General features: G+C 42.6%; 1 protein-coding gene across 4 annotated transcripts in view; it reads left to right on the top strand.

Moving 5' to 3' along the window:
• The first annotated feature begins 2,648 nt into the window (after positions 1–2,648).
• Positions 2,649–15,519, top strand: part of LOC148038372 (CLP protease regulatory subunit CLPX1, mitochondrial-like) — a 44,650-nt gene continuing 31,779 nt past the window's right edge. Inside the window, exons 1-7 of one of the 4 annotated variants that reach the window (XM_087671230.1) lie at positions 2,649–2,999; positions 3,158–4,231; positions 5,264–5,343; positions 5,441–5,547; positions 5,645–5,724; positions 5,835–5,885; positions 6,145–6,219. In XM_087671230.1, coding sequence (XP_087527356.1) covers positions 3,308–4,231; positions 5,264–5,343; positions 5,441–5,547; positions 5,645–5,724; positions 5,835–5,885; positions 6,145–6,219 — 1,317 coding nt within the window. In that variant the 5' untranslated portion in view covers positions 2,649–2,999; positions 3,158–3,307. Of the gene's footprint in view, positions 3,000–3,135; positions 4,232–5,263; positions 5,344–5,440; positions 5,548–5,644; positions 5,725–5,834; positions 5,886–6,144; positions 6,220–15,519 lie in introns of all 4 variants that reach the window. The other 3 variants (XM_087671239.1, XM_087671214.1, XM_087671223.1) reach the window with 3 other exon arrangements.

The following is a 15,519-nucleotide window of genomic DNA, read 5'->3' as shown; positions in this document are numbered from 1 at the left end:
TAGTTCTATTGCCTCCACTCTTACCTATATGTGTAAGGATAGTAGGCGCATATTGGTAAAAGCATCCTTTGTAGTAAGATCGACAGCTTTGATTGTTTTGAAGTGATTTTGCAAAGTTTCTGTTCATGTTGTGCTTCATCTAAGTGATGTTAATCTACTTCTCAATGGTTTCTTTGTACTCAATAAAAGTGGGGTTGATTTTAAGTTAAATGCTTAAAAGGCCCTTCAATAGTAGAGACAAAATTGTCCATGTTGGTCATAGAAACTTTGTATAATATTCAAATTTACAAGAAGGCAATAGAACTCCCACTTGGCTCATTGTTGGTTGCTCAACACAACAGAATAGCAGATGCATATCGCTATCGTCTCCATCATTTGCATCATTTGCTTGCAATTGTATGCACAATTCAAGAACGTGTCTACCAAAAGCTCCAAATTCTCTTCCATATATCATCTATTTGGACAAGGGTTGTGCCTTCAACAATAGTGACAAGCAAATAGAGCTTTGACTTCATGAATCATTGACTATTCCCCACTGGGGTCTCACTACTCACAATCACAAATTAGCCTATAGAACTTCATGTAACTTGAGCACACCCAATTTAGCAAACTTTCTTCTTCCATTGATTGTACAGGATCTATAAGTTTCCACCCAATTGCTAACTCCAAAAGCACAATCCCAAATGAACATACTTTAGATTTGTCTATCAACTTCCCACTTGAAGCATATTTGGGAGGCACATACCTAATATTTTGGAAACCATTAAACTAAGTCATCAAAGTACATCTTATGCTTATCTTCCATTAATAATTCATAGGACCTCAAAGGGAACAACTTATCCAAGGGTTCCTACTATCCTTGTGGCTAGATGGGTGTCCATATCTAGAATAAGCATTACCAACCCAAAATCAAAGTCGTGTTTTTATTGCAAAGGAGCGAGCTCCATAATTAATTGATCAAGATTGCAAGGTAAAGCAACCTAGCAAAGAGCAAGATTGAGAAGCTACTTTGGCATCAAAGTCCTTATCTAGTAGAATATTTAATGACTTGATGCCATAGTGAATCATTTGAGGGTGACCTAACATGTAAAAATAGAAAACCTTTAGTAAGGATGAAGAAAGCATAATGATAAGTCCTTGGTTGATGAGAACTAATTAGAATCTTACAATGGTCATGGAGATATGCCAAACCATGTGTAGCTCCATATGTAATCTTCACACAAGTAGACCAATCTAAAATTGTTGGTCTCATTCTTGAGCAAATTATGTGTAACACTTACAGAAATTAAAGATAACTTGAGAAAAAGTAGTCCCCCAATCAATATTTGATGAGCTAAATGGAAGGTACACATGCCATGTAAATGATAATTCAAATTGGCATTGGGGATGTGATCCTACACAAGCAATCACCAAGTATCTACAACACAATAACCTATTAGAGAAACAAGATGTCAATGATGAACCTTCTTGATGATTTCCAATTCTGGATAAATTTCTTTGTCCATCCTCCCTCCAACCTTGATCTACTTGATTGTTGCAACCTTTGCTCCTGGTAGAAAGCCCTCATGAACACTTCCAAATTCACCTTCTCCTATAAGGTTGGACTTTGCAAAGCCACTACTTGCAATGGCCAAGTCTTGATATTTGAACGTACAACCTTCACTCCTGGTAGAAAGCCTCACAAACACTTCCAAGTTCACCTTCTCTTACAAGGTTGGACTTTGCAAAGCCACTAGTTGCAATGGCCAAGTCTTGATATTCGAATGTACACTTGATTTGTGAGAAAGAAGAAAAGGGTCCAGATGGAGGTGATTGGGGAATGTACACTTGATTTGTGAGGAAGAAGAAAAGGGTCCAAATGGAGGTGACTAGGGAGGAAGGATTTGAGTAGTTGTCCGGTTGCATACATTTGGAGCCAAACAATGGAAAATACCAAGCATTAGCCTTGAGCAGAAGTGGTCTCTATGCAATTGCTCACAATAGTTGACAACATTGATATCTAACAAACATGATAACTACACTTAGGCTCATAAATATAAAAAGACATTAAAGGATCGGGCTTATGCATGGAGTAAAGAAGAACTACTTGGGTGAAGCTTGTGCTTTCAAATGAGCATAAAAGACACTTTACTTCTTGCTTTCCTTAAGATGCATAAATTCAAAACCCAACAGACAAATGTATTGTGCGGATGAGGAGGTGGAGCTGTGACGCATCACCGAGAGTGACCGTAACAAACCGTGTGATCGTCTCACCTCCTACTCTCTAGCTGGCATCCTCTATGAGGATGACAACACATTAACTCAAAAAATCACACTCATCAAAATGTAGTGCTCGCGTTCCATGTGTTCATTGTTGCTTTTGTCATAGTTCACTTTTATTAAGCGTTGCATTCAATTTGAATGGTGCTAATAATTTGAATAAATCAAGAAAAAGACAAAATGATCATAATAATTTGAATCATTGGAAAAAGTAAGCAAAAAATAAAGAAAAGACAATTATTAGCTGCTCATGTAAAAATTAAAATGGGATCCGAAGATCGTAATCATGAAAAATGGCCCATTGATTTCCATTGTATGAATTCCATTGTATGAATGTGGGTCTTAAGAGGTTAAAACATGTGGGGAGGAGTGTAAGGGAAAAGCGAACGGGGTCGGCTAGACGATTCATTCCATCTAAAGGCTCTTTCTCCTCTCTTCAATTGCGTAAAGAACGCATACAGAGAGAGAGACAGAGGTGGGGGGGAGGAACACAAGCACGCACGTACTCGCGCACACGGATGCACAGGATATTGCTCACGGCTATGGTAGCGCGATTGCTCTGTGCCACGTATTTCTAACACACACACACACACACACACACACACACACACGCAATCTCTCTTGGGATTTCGCCTGCGTTTTTCCGGAACCTGGACGAAGTGCAGTTGAAGAATCTCCTTCCCTAGTCCGTGCTTGCTGTCGCGAACCGCTTGCCATCACTTATCATGAAACACCCTCAGGTACTCTAATGAATCCCTGTTTGTTTTGTCGTACAGTTCATTTGCTCGATACATTTAGTCCGGCATCAATTCACCCTCCAATGATATATTCATGCCGATCCATTTTTTCACTCCACGGCATCATTCATGCTAATAGATTAGCATGCCATACAGGACAGAATTACGGCTTGCATAATACAGGACAGATTGCGGTTCGCTCTACGGGTCAAATAAATAGTGCCTTTATCTGTTTGCCTCTCTACGGATCACAGTGGACACTTGTGCCACATTCTTTTTATTGGAGGAAGAGAGTTTACTGCCGATAGCCAATGGCAGCCGCCCGCCTCAGAAGGGTCACGGATGTCGCAGGTGGGAGGGCATCTTCAATGCAGTCCAGCACTTCGTCTGATGTTATGAGGAATATATCAGCCTGCTGGAAACCCTTTCTCATGTCCATTTCATCATCCAGTGGCGGTAATGGTGGAGGCTCCGCCACCATAGGTCCATCGTCCTCAATCCCCTCAATTCCTTCTCTAGGGAAAGCTGCGAGACTTGACTTGCTGTCTACAAAGGGGAACATAGACTTTGTTGGCACTCTTGATTCTGCTCGAATCTTGGATGTGCGAACTCCTCATAAGGACAGGTATGAACAGGAAAGGCTGGATGCTGGGGACAAGTGGGGGTGGGTCAGGTGCCCTTCGTGCGACTCACAGTTGGTACTCCCCTTTTCACCTCTTCTTGCTCTTCCTGGCTCAAGCTCACGAAAGGCATCCTTTCTACACAGAAGATTTATCTGTCCCTACTGTAAACCTTCACTGTCCTCTGGCTCTGGCAGTCCCTCGCTCTTGTCCTACCTTCCGAAAAGTATTGAGGCTCCTTGCAGAACTGATAGCAAGGACTTGGCAAGGGCTTTGGTAGTGGTTGATGGTGACCGATCAGAGTCCTGTGCAATTTCGATTAGGCGACAGGAGCATATGGATTCTGGAAGATGGTATGGCACACAACAGTGGCAACAGGGTAGCCCTGGTTCGCTTCCACCTGCGGTTTCAGTTCAGCAGGCACCTAACCCTCCATTTGTACCTGGTACAAACTATGTACGCTCGCATAATGGCCCAGGTGGTGGTGGATCAAGTGGCTCTGGAGGTTCAAAGGATGCATGGGGTGGTTCAAATCTTGGAAAGGATCTCCCTACACCCAAGGAAATTCGTGCTGCTCTTGACAAATTTGTTATTGGGCAGGACCGAGCAAAGAAGGTATGTTGTATTCTTGTTGAAGTAATTATGGTACTTCTTGTTGTTTTGAATATCTTATGAAATGTTAGGTGTTCTGTATGCTACTCAATTGCTTGAATGTCGGGAAAGGCAAACATAAAAATATAGCAGTCTTATACAGTTTTTTTTTGTGCCCATCCTACAGCTGTACATAGTTGCCAAAGTTCTTTCTTCTGGGGTACTTTTATGACAAACTGTCATAGGTTATTTGACATACTTAACGACTTTGTGGCACGATGTCAGAAGTTAATGAGTGAGCATATAGCAGACTTTAATGACTGAATATATTTGGATTTGCCCACTGTATTTGTTATGGTTTCTCCCTCCCTTGTGTATATATATGTGCATGTGGCGACCATTCTTTTTAGCCATATGCATTCTTAAGAAGATCAATGCAACCGCAGGCTTTTTGATGATTGATAACAATCAATATTCTGTCTCCCCCACATACTATATGTTTTTCTGATATTTTTATGGTTGTGATCACCTTGATGTTGGCTTCTCTTGTATTTTAATTAAAGGCACAACAGTAACTCTGCCAAATGAAGAGAGTGTGTACATTTATTGTCGTACTGCCAAGAGATGCACTGTCTGCTTCAAACACTGAGCAGTCAATTGGGAGGTAGTTTCCTGAGCACAAATTTGGGAAGCTATTGTGGTTCTTTGGAAGATATCCAAGCAGTCAAAATGACCGTGTCCAGTCCTTCGCTTAGATGGGCATGATGGATAGCCTGCAATCCTGCTTTGTTGGCAGCTGTGACTTTCAGCCTTTTGTTTTTCCTTCAAAATTTGTTACAGCCACTGTGGTCTACTTTACTATTGCTTTTGATTGAAAGAAAGTGCAATCATCATTATCGGGGGTTTCCCAATCCTCTGTTTCTTTTTGACAATGATAAGGAGATTGCATTGTTATGCTTTGTGAAAGCTTTACCCTTCCATCTCTTGTTTATTTGTTTATGTGTTAGGCAACTCTGGATACTGTTGTATTTATGAGAGTATCCATGGGTTTTACAGGTTCTGTCAGTTGCTGTTTACAATCACTATAAAAGAATCTATTATGAGTCCTCATCAAAAAACAACTATAAGGCTGATGGGTAATTATGAAAACTTTGTACTTCGTCTCTTTTTATGGATTTGCAGTTTCGAGAAGTTGAACAGAGCTCTTATATCCAATTCTTCATGATGGTTTAGTAGGGGAAGTGGCCTAGCTATGAGTCTTTCTGATGAAGATGATGAAGATGGAGATATGGTGGAGCTTGAGAAAAGTAATGTGTTGCTCATGGGGCCAACTGGATCTGGTGAGATTCGTCCCTCTTTATAAGTTTAGAGTGTTACACTCTTTTTAGCATGTACATGATGGATCATAACTGGAACGAGATCCGGCCACTTTCTCAGGGAAAACATTGCTTGCTAAGACATTGGCGAAATTTGTAAATGTGCCATTTGTTATTGCTGATGCCACAACTTTAACACAGGTATAATACTTGCCTACAATCAGCTGCATTTGTCATTCAGGAAAGAATTGCTCTGTAAATCAACATTCAGATTGGACCATGCTTAGACTAGTCCTTTCTCTGTTTGACAGGCCGGTTATGTTGGTGAGGATGTGGAATCCATCTTGTACAAATTACTCATGGTAAGCTTAATCATGCCACTACCAATGTAAACAACTTAGTTTCATGTTCCACTGCAAGCGATTCCCTAATGATTTAAAAAATAGGTTATGCCTCTTTCTTTGGGTAGCGTTCTTACATATGTGCACAGGATGGCTCTCCTGGACGGAGATGTAGTAGTCTATTTGTTTTCCATCTTGATTTTGGTGTCTTTATCAACATAGATTCTTCATTTTTGCATGTTGAATGATTTTATGAAAGTCATGTTTGGTTCATGAGCAGGTGGCAGAGTTCAATGTTGCAGCTGCTCAACAGGGAATTGTGTACATTGATGAAGTTGACAAAATAACAAAAAAGGTAGATCTTTCGTGTTGATTTCACTTTTGTCATTTCTGTTCAGTTTTTTCCTTTTTGTGGGGGAGAGGGGGACTTAAGGAGTCATGCATGCTTTAATAATGTGGAAGCAGGTATCTGAAATCTGGCATACTTGAATTAACAATTGCAAGTTTTTTCGATAAATTCAATTGACTATGTGAAGAAGAAACATTCTATTGTATGCTGTTAGGTGCACAAATTTTCAGCAAAACCTTAGCTAACCTGCCAGACCTGAACTACAGCGTAAGACTGTTTTAGAACATAACCATTGTGAACCACACCAATTGTTGGCTCGCCTAACTGTACAGTTTTTGGAATGGACCATCAACACTGTCCAACCCTGGACTCCTGAGATAGTCAGATTATGTAAACTAAGTCTCTTTGCAGCTCTAACCTATAAAACCTTAGTTCAACTTGCAGTTCACCAACTTCTATCAGGCTTTTGCGGTTGATGTTCATGTTATTATTACGTATTTATTCAGCCTATTTATAGGCTGCTTGTCTCCTTTACATTTCATCTCAGTGATACACGCACATTGCTGCTTGCTGGAGAGAGGAAGACTGCAACACACATGCTGGTTGTGCACAGTCGGTGCCTTTGTACACAGTCTTAAGCCTTGGTACACCATTCTTACATGGTATCGAAGCCCAAATCTCTTGGTTCTGTCGCTAGTTGCCGTGTGTGACTGCTGTTTCAGGATCGCACATGGACACTGCTCTAGAATTTGCATTTTGTTCCTGTCCTGATCTGGCAGGCATGGGCATCAATTTCTACTGCAAGGGGGTGTCAAGATGACGTATCAGCGAGACAATAGGGTTTGCGGGGAGGAACATGGAGTGAACTCGACAAACATGGAGAAGAGAAGAGAAGAGAAGAGAAGAAACTCTGATGAATGGAATGATGAAGATCTGAATCATGGAGTGAATGTGATACAAGGGAACAAGGGTGCAGTAGCACAAGGAAGATGATGAAGACAGCCACGAACCACGAACCGCAATGTCCTCCTGAAGGGGTGTGAGGATAGTGGAGAGGTTGTAGAGAAGAGGTGACGGATTGAATGAATCAGTCGTAAAGAATGAGTGTGAGTGGCCTATAAATAGGCACAGTCAGTCTAGGGTAGCACCCCTTTTTGGGGCTGCAAACCCTAAATGCAAAACACAGAAACACAAAAATGCAAATTGTGGGTGAAGGGTTTCTCAACACCCCCTCTTAGGCCCAAAAAGGGGAACAAGAGGAGTGAGATGGAGATGGAATGCTATATGTTGAAGAATGCTCATGCAGTAGGTGCCTCTTGGACAATGTCCCTCGTGGGGAAATTGTTCACTTGTCCAAGGGCCCTACTACAAAGATGATGGAAATCTGCAATGCAAAGGAGGAATGTCAGACTTTGTGTGGTGCCGAGAACCGTAAGGATATGCCCATACTCGATCTCGGGAGTTGGCTCCATGTTGACCAAGTGACCAAGGCAAGAAGAAGAGAAGGAAGAAGATGTAGAGGATCCCTAAGATCCAAGATTTCCACGTGAAAGGTAACTTGCAGTAAAGAACAGTAGACAGAGTGAACTGGAGAACTTGAAACTCAACCTCGGGAGAGAAGCCACTAGCTTTGTGGATCCATGCAAGAAGGAATACGAAGGTCTCATCACCAAGTCGTGGCCGAACCTCCAAGGCCATAATCTAGGTAGATTCTCAAGATCCTGGGTATCAATAGGTGAGATGACCGCTGGAAGGAAGCTACCCATCCAAGGGTAGAATAAGAAGGTAAAAGGCCTCCGCTAGGGTGTGCGAAGGATTGAATGGTGGGTGGGGATTCCCTTTGAAACCGGAGGAATAGGGGTCCCCTCTGAGGCCAAAGAAAGATTATCCCCCTTTAAATCCCCCTCTGAGGTAGATAGGGAATTAAAAAACTCATGGATCATGGACTCCAAAATGTTTGAGGGTGAAGGAAATGCCGCTAGTCGTGCTGAAGAAGGTATATGGGGTGGTGAAGAATGCCCAAAGTTGGCCTCTCGAACCTGAGTAGGCGAGGGTGAAGGGTGGGGATCAGATTGAGCAATGAGTGGGCAACAATCGTTGCTTCTTAATGCAGCAGACCGGGAAGCCGAAGAAGAGGAAGGAGTCGAGCAACCACTCTCTCTCGAAGGAGCGGACTGACGAGGAGATGGTATTAAACAATCACTGTCTCTCGATGGAGCGGATTGCAGAATCGTGGGGCGTGGTAGCCACTGTACCCGAAAATAGGTGGAAGAAGACTGCCGTTGGTATTGCAATCATCTCCAGGAGGTTGTAGCGCCAATTGATCCTCCATGTGCTCAAAAGGACTTAGTGCATATCGGAACCTTATTGCCTTGAGCATAGTACTCTGATAGCCGATGTAGAATGATCTCTATGGCCCAGAAAGGAGAGGTGGCACAAGGAGTGCCTGGTGAAAGATGCATATACTCCCGGGGGGTGGGGAGCAAAGGTCGAAGTCGGTAAGCATCGGTGGTGTATCCGGTGATGCCACAGTAGAAGCACCTAGTAGTTTGGTCATCTGTTAGTAAAGAAGCCAAGGGTACTAGTGTGCCTTGCTGAAGAAGGAAGAGGTTAGCCATGAACCACGAACTGCAATGTTCGCCTCAAGGGGTGTGAGGGCAGTGTGAAGCACGAACTACAATGTCCTCCGAAAGGGGTGGGAGGGTAGTGGAAAGGCTGGAAGTGAGCTGCCAGTGGGACGAGGATGCTACTAGCAGTAAGAGGTTGCAACCGGTAGAAAAATGCAGGTGAGGAGAGAGAAAGGCTAAAAACGCAGGAAAAACCAGCAGTAGCAGTCAACATGCTGAAATCAGCTCTGAATAGTGTGTGGTAGGCTGGAAATAGACGCCAAACTGTTGTAGACAACAATGGCCAGCTTGGACCGCGATGTCCTCCGTGTGTGGGGTGTGGGTAGCAAGCTGAAATATCTGAAATCTGCAAAAACGAGATTGTTTTCTGAATGGAGAGCGATCAGCAACAGTTGCTCTGCTGTAAACAGCTGCAAACTGCAGGTGGAAGGCTGGAAATAGGTGCCAGACTGTAGATGACAGCAAGGGACAACTGAGACTGCGATGTCCTCCGCAAAAGGGGTGTGGGCAGCAAGCTGAAAACACCTGAAACCTGCAAAAATGAGATTTTGATGCAGCGGAAGAAGAAGAGAAGTGGATGCCGAACCTGCCACCGGTCTTTGCCGTCATTGGAGTGAAGGATCCTTGCCACTGTTTGAGCAGATATGGCTTTGATACCATGTCAAAAGATGACATATCAGCGAGACAGTAGGGTTTGCGGGGAGGAACACAGAGTGAACTCCACAAACATGGAGAAGAGAAGAGAAGAGAGAAGAAACTTTGATGAATGGAATGATGAAGATCTAAATCATGGAGTGAATGTGATACAAGGGAACAAGGGTGTTGTAGCACAAGGAACGTGATGAAGACAGCCACGAACCACCAACTGCAATGTTCTCCTGAAGGGGGGTGAGGATAGTGGAGAGGCGGGAGAGAAGAGGTGATGGATTGAATGAATTAGCCGTAAAGAATGAGTAAGAGAGTGGCCTATAAATAGGCATAGTTAGTTAGTTTGGGGTGGCCCCCCTTTTTGGGGCTGCAAACCCTAAATGCAAAACGCAGAAACGCAAAAACACAAACTACGGGTAAAAGGTTTCTCAACAGGGGTAGTTTTCAGCATCAGGGCTGCCTATTATGTCAATGCGGAACTTGCATTTTTGCTGTCCAGCCATTGTCTTCACATCAGCTGTTGACATTTTGCTGTTCTATGCAATCATCTCTCATCGTGTTTTTTTGCAGGCCTTAGCTTCTTCAGCCTGCTTCGACACACAATGGATGGATCATATGTGTTGGTTGTCGTGCTTCTATCACTATAATCTCTTCATATCTATTCCTCTCTTGTCTGAAGTGCTCTTTTTTTTGTTGCTGGAATTGTTGGACTCTTGGTGCTGGGCTGTTCATCCAAGTGCATCTTTCTCTTATTCCCCTAACTTTCTCTTCTTTGTATCTCATTAACAATGGCTCCTTGATATTGTAATATTGATGACAAGCTATGTCTTGCAAGGCTCTATTGTAGGAGCCATTTTTATGGGTTTTTGGGCCCCTCAAAAACTTGAGTTGCTTTGGAATTGTAAAGCTTTAGATGAAACAATCTAGGAGAACGTGACCAATGTAAGGCACTAGTTGGAAAAAGATTGGAGTCGTTAAAATGAGTTAGAAAGCATATATTTTCATGCCCATCATTAAGATCATTCTTGTAGTGACAACATGACCACATGGATTGTGCTAATTGATGCTAATTATGGTAGTCGTGGGCTTTGGATTGCAGTATGTGGAAAAATGATCGTTTGCTTTTTTCCTTGTTGGAATCGTGGGCTAAAAATGAGAACAATCATATGCTGGATTAGTGGCATACTGATAGAAGAAAGCAAGCGTTCTCTTTTTTGGGACGTGGGTTTAGTCGTGAGCTAGTGAGAAATGTAAACATGATGCAAATCTGATTTTAAGCTGGTAACCAATCAATCGTGTGTCCAAGGTAGTGCTTTATGACTTCTGGACTGGAGCTAGCATGATAGGGATCATGGTCGTGAGCTTGGGTTGTGCCTATTAGTGATGCAGGCACCATGCCATTCCTCCAGTGTCCACATTTGAGCTATGTAGTGGAAGTTGTCCATGCTTGAGATTTGGCATGTGAAGGTCCAAGGATGCTTCCTTAGGAGCTATCCTTTGGACAAGTTGTTAGAAGCATGGACTTTATCACTCCATTCCTCTTCTTTTGAGTAGGATTCTCCTCGGTGTCTTTCCTTTGCCTCACCTATTCCCATTAAGCTACCATCCATGATCCATTACGCAAGTTACTCAAGTTCTATCCCATCTCCCCTATCTCCTTTGGTGGTTTCCTCAAACACCCTAATTGCTTTCAGAGGGAGATACATGATATTAGTGATATGGTTTTGGAGTCCTTGGCCCTTCTATCAATTTTAAAGGGGGATTCTTGGGACCATGTGTCACGAGGATGTGAAAATTTGATGCTTTGCTTATGTTTAATTGACATTTGATTAAAGAATTAATCAAATGTGCAATTGAAAGATGCACATGTGTTGCACATGTGAGGTGCAAGCTACTTTCTCACAGTTTAAGACCGAAGGATCCTGTGGAAAAGATGGGTGTCAAAGGCAAAAGTTGTAACAAGTTACACTCGTTAGATTCTAGGAGAATTTTGGTGTCAGTTTGCCCCTAGGACTATTAATTGGCCATTAAGTGTCAGTGGTGACATTAGGGACTAGGCATTAATTAATGGATTAATGCCTGTCCAAGGGTCAATTAATGCATGGGACCACTTTGGGTTGCAAATGGCCTAGCCAATTAATTTTTGGATGGGCAAGGTCAATTTTCTGGGCATGGATTAAGGGCTGAATTAATTGTCAGAATTAGTTAATTCTGAAAATTAATTAAATGGCTGAAAATTGCTGAAAATATTAAGAAAGCTGCCACTTGGCAAAACTTTCCCATGCAAGTGGGGGAAAGGCTAAACAGGGCTGAAGGGAGAGGGAAATCTCATTTTTTCATTTTGGAGCTGTTGGATTGTTGTTGCTAGCTTTTGGGGCCAATTCCCGGCAATGGAACGATGAAACCAGCCTTCCTTCTTGGAATGGGTGGTGATAACCTGATTTAAGAGTTAATTACAGCAATAAATAAATGCACATACAATGAAATGCACACTTCACCATAACATTCTTGGACAGTAGACACCCTGTTGGTGCCAAAATTGGCGCCCCTTGCGGTACTTCTTTAGCTTTCATTCAATTGGAAGGAGTAAACTTCAGATTCTTCAATCTCCTCCTGCTAACCAATTGCTCTTGCTGTCATAAATGACCAGCAAGCCTTTTGGGTCATTTGCCCCTTGATTCACCCAGGACTTCTTCTCCAATTTGACCCTTGGCTGGCCAAATGCTGCCCCAAATCAATTCGGGATGGGCTGGCTCCTGAAATCCCTTGATAATCTTCAATTATCAACTGCTGATTTTAGTCCCTTGAGCCTTCAATCTCTGACACGGATCCCAAGGTGGCTGCTAAACCCTAATTTCTGCTGTGAATTAGGGTTTACTGCAGAAATTACAGATCGGCCCACCAAAAATGACTGAGATCTCCTTCGAATGGCTGAGAATTGCTGAGAATGGCTGAGCATAGGCTGAAGGAGATGAGAGAATGCTGTAGAGAGAGAAAATTTTGAGATTTGTCGCGAAGAACTGATCAAAATTAGTTGCTGCCCTGCCGTACTAGCCCCAAACGGATGCACCAACAACAATAGGAGCATCAGAGATTGTGATCTTCAAGAGAAAGTGCATCAGCAGCAATTGTCAGCTTCCCAAGGTCAAGAATATGCAATCTCCATCACCAAAATGGTCTCCAATGGCTGGGAATTGGCCCCAAAGCTGGCAGCTTGCCCGATGCTCAAGGGGGAGGTAGCACTTCCACTCCACCGGTTTTGGACATCTCTCGTATGTAGTGGATCTTGGATGTATTCAGCATGCATCCAAAGTACTTTGCTGACAGTATGTCTGCCATGAGGTCACTACTCGGTGTACTAGTCACTGTGAGATACATGTATATGAGTATGGTTGTCACCGCGGCTCTGAGACTATACTTATGAATGAGTTTTTGGACTAGTTTGGCATGAGTTTTTGGAGGAGTTTGGCATGAGTTTTTGCCTCAGTTTTGAGATCAATTTCTGATTAGTGTCAGCTCAGTTTTTGATCAGTTTGAGAACGGTTTATGATCACTTTGGGATCAGTTTTGGATCAGCTTTTGCATCAGTTTTTGGTTAGTTTTTTTTACCATCAGCTTGAGATCAGCTTGGAGTCACATTTGCAGCCATTTGTGATCAGTTCTCATATCAGTCCATGATCAGTTTATGATCAGGTCATGCTCGGTTTTTAATAATTTACAGCTGATTCCATGGACAGCCGCATGTAAACGAATATCATTGACAATTCAGCCATAGTTTCAGCTCGGTTTATGCTTTACTATGGTTGTGTAGTCAGCACTGTTGAGAAACAAGAGTTTGGGATGCATCCAATGAGTTTCTAGCAACAGTTCTGGACTATTGTTGAGCTTTATGCTGGCTGGAAATTTTCAGCAAATGATGGGCATATGAGATAGTTAGTCAGCAGTGGCCAATGTTGTGTTGACTATGATGCCTTGTGAAAATTCCAGTGCAGTATCGTTTGCTTTGACACATTACAGTGCAATCCAGGATCGATTGCAAGGATTTCAAGGGGGTGGTCTGTCACGAGGACGTGAAAATTTGATACTTTGCTTATGTTTAATTGACATTTGATTAAAGGATTAATCAAATGTGCAATTAAAAGATGCACATATGTTGCACATGTGAGGTGCAAGCTACTTTCTCACAGTTGAAGACCGAAGGACCCTGTGAAAAAGATGGGTGTTAAAGGCAAAAGTTGTAACAAGTTACACTTGTTAGATTCTAGGTGAATTTTGGTGTTAGGTTGCCCCTAGGACCATTAATTGGCCATTAAGTGTTAGTGTGGTGACACTAGGGACCAGGCATTAACTAATGGATTAATGCTTGTCCAAGGGTCAATTAATGCATGGGACCACTTTGGGTTGCAAATGGCCTAGCCAATTAATTTTTGGATGGGCAAGGTCAATTTTCTGGGCATGGATTAAGGGTTGAATTAATTTTTCGAATTAATTAATTCTGAAAATTAATTAAATGACTGGAAATTGCTGAAAGCTGCCACTTGGCAAAATTTTCCCATGCAAGCGGGGGAAAGGCTAAATAGGGCTGAAGGGAGAGGGAAATCTCGTTATTTCATTTTGGAGCTCTTGGAAAGAGGTGTTGGACTGTTGCTGCCAGCTTTTGGGGCTAATTCCCAGCCATTGGAGACATTTTGGTGATGGAGATTGCATATTCTTGACCTTGGGAAGCTGACAATTGCTGCTGATGCACTTTCTCTTGAAGATCACAGTCTCTGATGCTCCTATTGTTGTTGGTGCATCCGTTTGGGGCTGGTACAGCAGGGCAGCAACTGATTTTGATTAGTTCTTCGCAACAAATCTCAAAATTTTCTCTCTCTACAGCATTCTCTCATCTCCTTCAGCCTACGTTCAGCCATTCTCAGCAATTCTCAGCCATTCGGAGGAGATCTCAGCCATTTTTGGTAGGCTGATTTGTAATTTTTGCAGTAAACCCTAATTCACAGTAGAATTTAGTGTTTAGCAGCCACCTTGGGATCCGTGCCAGAGATTGAAGGCTCAAGGGATTGAAATCAGCAGCTGATAATTGAAGATTATCAAGGGATTTCAGGAGCCAGCCCATCCCGAATTGATTTGGGGTAGCATTTGGCCAGCCAAGGGTCAAATTGGAGAAGAAGTCCTGGGTAGCTAGTACCTCCCATCCCATGCCCTTTGGTCATTCATGTCCTTTCTTGTAAGGAGTCATTTTCAATACCTTTAGTAGCCCTTATTATCATCATCTAGTATGGGCTAGTGATTTGGCTCATCCTTTCTGAACTGGATACCTGTTGTGTGGCCTAAAAATGTGACCCTTTTGAGGCCACTCCACTCCCATTGGCACGTACAACAACTGATGTCAGCATCTGATCTGTCCGCTGCGCTATTCCAGCTTGCATTTGCTGTCAGTCCACATCATCAGGAGCTATCGCCTGCCTTGAGACTGCTGCATTCTATATCAGATCTGTGTACTTAAGGTTCAGCCCTGCGTTTTTGGGACAGAGCAGGCTGCCTAGCTGCCTTTCTCCATTTACAGCAGCTGGTCTCTTAGCTAGAGGCTGCCTACTATGATTTGGGATTTGTTTTGAGTACGACAGAGTTTCCAATGCATCTTTGCCCGGTCCACTTTGAGACATAGAGGTTCAAGGTTTTTGCATTCACTTTGCATAGTGTGTTTTCAGAATTCACTCTCTTTTACTCTAAGTTTCTCTACACCTTTAAATTTATAATTGTGGTTTATCATACACTTTGTGTTTATCTTCTTTGCTCAAGTATTTCTTGACACTATCTTCTCTATTTCTTTGGCCTCAAGCCACACCTAGGATCAGAGAGGTGTGGTCAACATACATGTTTTTGTTGTCTTCTTTTATGTTCATCTGTTGTTTTTGAGCCTCTTTTTTCTCATCTTCTTTTTTATTCATTTGTTGCTCGTGAGTCTCAACCAAGGTCTAGCTAGGATGTTTGGAACCCACCTCGGTCCGTCTTGGGGTAGGGGATGTAA

This window comes from Lygodium microphyllum, chromosome 3, assembly GCF_053477565.2.
Source record: "Lygodium microphyllum isolate KBCC chromosome 3, Lygodium_microphyllum_v1.1.10, whole genome shotgun sequence".
NCBI lineage: Eukaryota > Viridiplantae > Streptophyta > Polypodiopsida > Schizaeales > Lygodiaceae > Lygodium > Lygodium microphyllum.
This window is presented reverse-complemented; position numbering and strand designations above follow the sequence as displayed.